The 8,061-nt window shown below is 35.5% G+C and overlaps 2 protein-coding genes across 2 annotated transcripts in view; both read right to left on the reverse strand.

Annotated features, from left to right (window-relative positions):
* The window catches only part of LOC107680804 (uncharacterized), an 8,464-nt gene extending 5,137 nt beyond the window's left edge, over nucleotides 1-3,327 (reverse strand). The window contains exons 1-4 of the mRNA XM_016476853.1: nucleotides 3,007-3,327; nucleotides 906-1,001; nucleotides 698-802; nucleotides 357-467 (exon numbers count right to left, since the gene is read on the reverse strand). Of these exons, the coding sequence (XP_016332339.1) occupies nucleotides 357-467; nucleotides 698-802; nucleotides 906-1,001; nucleotides 3,007-3,025 (331 nt within the window). The 5' untranslated portion in view covers nucleotides 3,026-3,327. The remainder of the gene's footprint in view (nucleotides 1-356; nucleotides 468-697; nucleotides 803-905; nucleotides 1,002-3,006) is intronic.
* Nucleotides 3,328-5,181: 1,854 nt separating this feature from the next.
* The window catches only part of fyna (FYN proto-oncogene, Src family tyrosine kinase a), a 15,529-nt gene continuing 12,649 nt past the window's right edge, over nucleotides 5,182-8,061 (reverse strand). The window contains exon 13 of the mRNA XM_016476822.1: nucleotides 5,182-6,513. Coding sequence (XP_016332308.1) covers nucleotides 6,305-6,513 — 209 coding nt within the window. The 3' untranslated portion in view covers nucleotides 5,182-6,304. The remainder of the gene's footprint in view (nucleotides 6,514-8,061) is intronic.

Genomic DNA, 8,061 nt, shown 5'->3' on the forward strand with positions numbered 1-8,061 from the left:
TATATAATATAGTGGGTATATATATATATATATATATATAGTGGGTATATAAAGATAATCACCCCTCTTTAAAATATTCACATTTTGTTGCTTTGCAGTGTAATAATGGGAGTAATAATTGGCAAGATTTTCATAATAATATCTAATATTTCATAGGAATATTGATATATAATTTCTTTCCCTATTCACTTGTTGTGTCTCCCCTGAATGTGCTCTGTACAGGACATCCAACTGTGACATGTATGGTCACAGAGAAATTCGCTAAAATATAATGTCCTCTACAGAGGACAAAATCTCCATAGCTGGTAGTCAGGAAGATATCACTGAATGTCTAAAATAACGTGAGAAATCTATACCTTCAAGGTACCCAAATATGGTTGAAGAAATGGTCTTGATCCCACTTAAAATTTGCAGAACTGCTTCAGTGGCAATGTCCCCTGGATAAATGATTGCTACATCCAAGATGTCTATGCAGCATGGAAAGCATTAAACAGAAATCAGTGAGTCTGGCATGAGCAGCTGAAATCATTTTTCATTGATATGCTCAAATATGAATAATTATTTATTTATGCACAGGAATCAGTGACAATTGCAAATGTAGATTGAAATGTGTTTATCAGTAGGGCACTTCATGAGTCTCTGATTACATGTCAGCTCTCAGAGCAACAACGGCCAAATATTTCAGAAATGCAGGTACCTTCAAATAAGTGGAATAAGTAGCTCACTGGGGTTCTGATCCATTCTGTAGCCTCATCCAATGCAGTGCCACCATATTTCACAATTTCAGTGACTCCTGAATCTCCTGTATGGAAAACCAACATAATATAAAGCAAGTCAAAACTAAATAGTGTTTTAAACTGCTTATGAATGATGTTTAAATGCCACGAATGATTATATATACATACCACTGGCACTAAATATTCCTGACAGATAAGACACAGATGAATCAACTGCTAATCTAATAGCTTCCCTCGGATTAAATATTATTTCAGTGACGTACTCTGTATTCCAAATAAAAGAGCAGAAAAAATTGCATTAGTCATGGAAGTAATCAACAAAATATAATACTTCTCAAAGGATTGGCTTAGTCAAAAATGAAAATTCTGTCGTCATTTACACACCTCGTGTTTTGCATGCAATTATAATGAACTTGGCTTTCAAAAAGCACGCAAAAGCATCATAAAAGTATCAGAAAGTGGTCAATATTAGTCCTGCGCTAAATTCCAAGCCACAAGATATATTTGTGTGAGGAAAACATAAGAATCAACCGACTTCCGCCTCATTTAGTTCTCAGCGTGTTCATGTGAGAATTATTGGGGACAGCCGATTCCTGAATCAATCATTCTGGTGGAATCTATTCAGTGAATCGGTTGATTCGGTCTGAATCGTTCGCGAATAGAATTGATCTGATTTTTATGAAGGTAGAATGACGTCAAAAAGATTTGCATACGCAGGGTAAGAGTTGTGGAAGTGTACATAAGACTGTAAGCGTAAATTAAATTTGCATGCGCAAGAGAAGCTTTGTAAAGGTGTAAATCGTGTTTCAAGCGCAAGAAAAAAAGATTTGTATGCAAATCTTTTTGACGTCATTCTACCTTCATAGATTTTCGGGTTCAACTTTTACTGACTCAACTGATCCGGTCACAGACAACTAGATTGGAACATTATGTGTGACGGTCTGTTTTGTACACAAAGCTACTGTATGACTTTAGAATAGCACGTCAGTCGTTTAGATTATATGTGTTATACTTTAATGCTTTTGCAACCTTTTTTGAGGACTGAAAGTTTCAGTCATTGTAATTGCACTGAAAGCAATGAATTATTTTTTAAAGGGGTCATATGATGCAATTTCAAGTTTTCCTTTCACACCAAATACACTAAATAATGATCTTTAAAATAGCATCATATGACCCCTTTAAAGATGCTAATTACTTTCAGCTACTACAAGAAACTATTTGTGTTATGAAAGCATACCGTGAGCATCATAAAACATATTGTTCATATGGTTTATCCTGTTTTCAATGCCTTCAATGGCCTTGCTCACTGCTAGCACTGGATCAGAGCCGAAATCCTGGAAAACATGTACTGATATTTGTTGCAGCTGTTCTCTAAGAGCAAGATGCATGACTGACTTCACGCTTGCAAGAATAAACTGCATCTCCATCTTGTGTTATTTTCTCCCTGTTGCTTGAGTTTAATGACATCATGAACTAAACAAAGAAGCTAATTTTTACAAAAAGTCTTAATATTGTACTTGTCATTGCAAATATTGCATCACGTTTGCTAGATCCACCAAATTCACAAGTTCAAAATTTGGGGTCTTATAATGTTTTTGGAATAATGTTTTTGGAAGAAGTTTCTTATGCTCACCAAGGCTGCATTTATTTGATCAAAATTACAGTAAAAACAGTAATATTATTCTAATTTTAAATAACTGTTTTATAACTTAACATATTCCTTAATATATTACTGTGATGGCAAAGCTGAATTTTCATCTGCCATTACTCCAGTCCTCAATGCCACATGATCCTTCAGAAATTATATATCGTCATATATCAATATGCTGATTTGTGCTCCGATAACATTTATTTTTATTATCTATATTGAAAGCAGTGCTGTTTGTTTAATATTTCACGCTTTTTTGATGAAGAGAAGGTTCAAACAGCATTTGCACTGATATATCTAAAGAAATCTATACACTTAAAAGGTTATGAATATTTTAATTATGGACTTCTCTGTATTAATATTGAAAACAGGTTCTACATAAATGTTAATACAGCATATCATTTGTTTCAGCAGATCTGTTTGTGACAAAAACATGATCAACTGAGCTGTTAATTCATTCTTGTATGGTACCACAACAGCATTTATTGTGATTAAATCTTTTATTTTCCAAACATTATTATAAAATATCATAATATCTACTTTTTTTTTAATCATTTATTATTTATTAAGCTCTGTCTGTCAGTCAAATGCAGGAGATCATGAGTACAAAACCTGCAGTACCTTTAGTTGCCTGAGCCATGGTGGTACTTCAGCCGTGTTCTTTGATTTTGTTTGTGTAATCTTATTTGGACGCTTTCACCCAGTTAAATCCCACTCAGGAAAAGATGTTCCTCTTTGTTGTCCCCATCCAATCCACAGGTGAATCCTCACAATCTTGTGAGAAAAGCAGGATGAGGGTTTTCAAAGTGCCGGATTTGGGATCATGGCTGGGGGAGAATCAATGGGATGTTAGGCCAGGGCCGTAAACAGGGGAGTTCAGGCTCTGGCAGGGGACGCAGCAAATAGGTGCTGGTAATTTAGCCCATGTTATTGGTGCCTCACATGGGCATGGGACGGGAGAAATGCTGGGGTGCTTCAAGGTAACCTTAGCCACTGCAAGCCTGGTTTATTCTTAGACAGTGTAGCGTTTACCAGTTGCACTCTTGCCTTTTAGGTGATAGGGGGGTGTGATCTACTGGAAGAGAAAGAAAAGGAGACAGTTGCATGTTCACAGACTCAAATGTCTTGGTTTTTGATGTTTCAGATAATGTCATTAATTTAATGTAAGTACTATCAGTGACAATGCATCATATTATGTAATATCGCATCGCCACAGTAATCATGTTTTCAAAATAAAGTGTTTTGATGATTTAGATTAAATGAATAATTGGCATTAGGATCTAAAATTACACTATTTAAAGTTAATCATGCTTCTAATTAGCACTCTTTATCTCAAATCTCACTGCATATGGCTTCACTGGTGATTTTATAGAACAGATCTGAAATATAGAATTGCGGCTCCTATTTTTAACTAGGGAACAAACTAGTTGTGGACTTCCATGTGGTTGGATCAACATGTTTTGGCTGGAATGCAGTGGCCCTCAGCTGGACATGCAGGGAATTACAGGACTGCACTCCTGAAATAAAAATATAGCAGCAATATGGAAGGTGAAAACAGAACTTGTTGGCTGCTTGCAAATTGTTTGATTGATTAAAATGATACAAAAATACTACCATTCAAAAATGTTGGGATCAGTAATTTTTTTTAAGCAAGGATGCATTAATTTGATCAAAAATGACAATAAAGACTTTTACAATTTAAAGAAATTAAATATTAAAAATATCAAATTAATATTTAAAATAAAATATTTAATAAATTATATAAAATATTTAATAAATTATTTTTTTTTAATATGTAAAGAAATTTAAAATGGTTATTTAAATATAATGCAAATATAATTAATTCATGATAAATGCTGTTCCTTTGAACTTTCTATTAATTAAAGAATCCTGAAAAAAAAGTATCACTGTGTCCACAAAAATATTAAGCTGCTGAACTGTTTTTAACATTGATAATAATAAGAAATCTTTCTTGAGCAGCAAATCAGCATATTAGAATGATTTCTGAAGGATCATGTGACGCTGAAGACTGGAGTAATGATGCTGAAAATGCAGCTTTGCCATCACAGGAATCATTTACATTTTAAAATATATTAAAATAGAAAACATTTTTATTTAAATATAATAATATTTCACAATATTCATTTTTTACTGTTGTTTTTTAAAAATTTTTTATAAATGCAGCCTTAATTTGTGACCGTAAAAGACTAATTTCAAAAACATTAAAAAATATTACCAATCCCAAACTTTTGAATGGTCATTGCATTAAATAACTCAATGAAAAATGGCCACTAATGTTTTAGAGCCAGAATGCATCCATTTTTTTTAATCTCGAAGAACCTACAAAATGATCTTAACACAAAAGATACTCAATTATAATTTGATGATAGTTGAAAAAGCTAAAGTCTGAAAGAAATGGATTTGAATGACACTTTATTCTAAAAATGTTTGTGCATAAATGAAACAAAGCAATTAAATAAACACAATATTTATGAATTAATCCAAATATAGATGGTACAAAAATAAATGTGAAAATTGTGAGGTTGGATTTTAACACAAATGCAGCACATAATTTAAATTATAGGCCCAAATAAAAGCATCCTTCAGTTGAACCCCAAAATATTGACTTAAATCAACACCATAATTGCTCTTTGAATGTGGCTCATGCAAATATTGTCGCCAGGGATGGGCAGTATTTCAGATACATGTATTTAAAAGACGCATTTGAACTACAAAATACTTTTTTGTATTTTAAAGCCTTTGAAAAAAAATCTAATGTAATTTGCATTTTTGTCGCACACAGAATATGTGAGAATATCTTTGACCTACAGTAAGCATGTTCACAGAGAGTTCTGTCACTTCTTAAATGTGACAAAAAAGTAAAGAATGACCCAATAATGAATATTCAGACATGTCATTTTATCATGAAGGACAAAATGAGGGGCAAAAAACAAGGCAGACCAGCAATGAGTTATCTTGAGTGAAATTCTACCATTTCATAATATTTCTCTACGCATTTAGTCGTGTTATTTTATAATGCATGATCTTGTGAGATATATTTAATGGACTCGTTTTTTCTCTCTCACAACAGTAAGGATGTTAGCAGTCATTTTATATTATTTGCAGGAAAGATGCAAGTATGGTCAAGCATAATGCCCACTTGGTCTCTTACTATTCTGATACATACGCTGCTCTATTGTTAAACCAAAGTGACTAAATAGAAAATGCACTCATTCTAAGAAGCAGTAAACAAAAGATAGACATTGAGTGCTTGCTAAAAGCAGGTGCAAAATAATTAGGCCCAGCAAAATCACTAAAACCAGTGCAGACCAGTGCATTACCTTCTGTGAAAGTCACAATAATGTGTCAGAAATGCTACCTATATGCACTGCTATATGTCTCGGCTAAAAGGGAGTGTTTTGACACATACAGTTAATTTAATATACAACTGACAGAATTCCTTTAATATTTAAAAGAGGCTGGTCAGCATCCTACTGGAAGTGTCTAGGAATGATTTCCAGAATCATTGTAAATCTTAAAACGGTTGACACCGCCTCTATTGATCATGCTTTCCTCACAGCGTCGACTTTCTCGGCCTGGATAAGAACGCAAAACAGCATTATAAAAAGTAATAAAACAAGCCAAATACAAGGGAAAACTAAACACACTATTTACACTACATACAAACAAGCCATTCTTATCATTAAGTGTGACTGATGTCTCTCCCCAGAACTCTATTTTTGGCTTTACTGACAAATATAATGCGACTGCATGTCCTTTTTTCAATGGAAGATGAATTGTGTCAGATACAGGGTCGAGATGGCACAAAACTTGGAAGCTTTTCTCATCAAATGCTCTTTTGATCCGTTTTTTGAAGGGCAGTCTTTTGTGGCATACTCTGTAGTCTGGAGCTCCGTGTTTAGAGGTTGTCCCCGGGTTGGTACTGTGGTTCAGTGGCAGTGAAGTAATCCTCCAGGAAGGCTTGCAGATACTCAAAGGTGGGCCGCTCCTCGGGATCCCTCTTCCAGCATTGGAGCATGAGCTCGTGCAGGGAGCTGGGACAGTCCTGGGGACAGGGCATCCTGTAACCACGCTCTACTTGCTCCAAGACTTCTCGGTTGTTCATGCCTGAGGGACAAATGCAAAGCATGTGCTCTTTAACTGAAAAAAGCCGTGGGGCCCTCAAATTCCTGTATGATGCTGAGTTGTACTTTATTCACGCTCTTAAAGGGATAGTTTGCCCAAAAAGTGAAAGTGAAAAGTTAGTGGGGTCCAGTGTTGTTTTGGACCCCATATACTTGCATTGTAGGGACACAAACAGTTGAAGCATTCAAAGTACCTTCTTCTGTGTTCATCACAAGAAAGATAATCTTACAGGTTTGGAACTTTTTGTGTGAACTATGCCTTTAATTCTGTCATGGGTTTGGAACTCACCCTCATGCCATTCCAAACCCATAACACGTTGGCTAATCTTCAAAACGCAAATTAAGATATTTTTAAAGGGGACATAACACAGTTTCTGGCAATCTCATGCTAATCTTGAGTACCTATAGAGTAGTACTGCATCCTTCATATCTCCGAAGAGTCTTTAGATTGATCAGATTTATAAAAGACAGATACAGCTTTACGCTTCTCTCTCCGAAAACAGTAGAGCTCCTGGAGGAGTGCCGTGGGTGGAGCTTAAGAGTCACGAGCACACGAAGCGTTTGCGTAGCGATCATCCGCAAGCTGTGACATCAACATAAATAAAACAGGAACAAAGTCTTTATTGACCTAAATTTTAATATGTTTATAAAACATTTGTCACCGAAATGCCTGTTGCTGCCCCGGAGAAACAAACTGCATCCACTGTTCCCTTAACACTGGGTTCTTTGGGAAGCTGCAAGGTTATCTTACCCTCACAAGCAAAAACACACTTCTTTGGTGACTGTTGATTTTGTGGTCTAAAAAACAAAATGACAAATCGTCCCGAGCAACAGGCACGTGCACACATAGACATCAAAGGGGGCTTGAGCACCTGGCCTTTTTTCTTCCTCGAGAGAAAGTGCCCTTTTTTTCTGGGGAGTGTTTTTTTTTTTTTTTTTTTAATAAATGAATATATCTATATACTGTATGTGCACGTGTGTGTCACAGCTTTCCCTGTCAAACAAATAAAAAATCAAAATATCAGGTCGGGTCGGGAAATGTTGAGACTTTCTCCCCTCCGTGTCTCTGCGCAACACAGCAGTGTAGCACACATTGATCGGCGCATGTGCATCACAGACAGGCAGAGAGCAGCAGAAGTGTAGCCCTCCCTCCCTTTCCAGTTGTGTTTGTCAGTGTGGAGGTGAGTGGTGATGAACAACAGACTAAGCTATCTGTGCCTCGAATTTACAGCTAATTATCCAAAGACAAAAGGCAATTATAGTTAATTTGTCTTGCTAACATCCATGACTCATGAGAGAGTTAACATGTAAGTTAGTAGGTTAGACCAGTGTGCGTTCTTTCACTGCATAATTCAGTTTATTAAAATGCATTTAGAGTGATCACAAAATTCAAGAGGAATTTAGTATTAAGACACTTACGTTTTAGACACAATATTGAGTGTTTTTGCTCTATTTCTCTGGTTTCCGACCGCATCACAGCACAGAGACAGCGCTCATTAAGATAATAAATGATATTCGCTTAAATTCTGAA

The sequence above is a fragment of the Sinocyclocheilus anshuiensis genome, unplaced genomic scaffold (assembly GCF_001515605.1).
Source record: "Sinocyclocheilus anshuiensis isolate Anshui unplaced genomic scaffold, SAMN03320099.WGS_v1.1 scaffold869, whole genome shotgun sequence".
Classification (NCBI taxonomy): domain Eukaryota; kingdom Metazoa; phylum Chordata; class Actinopteri; order Cypriniformes; family Cyprinidae; genus Sinocyclocheilus; species Sinocyclocheilus anshuiensis.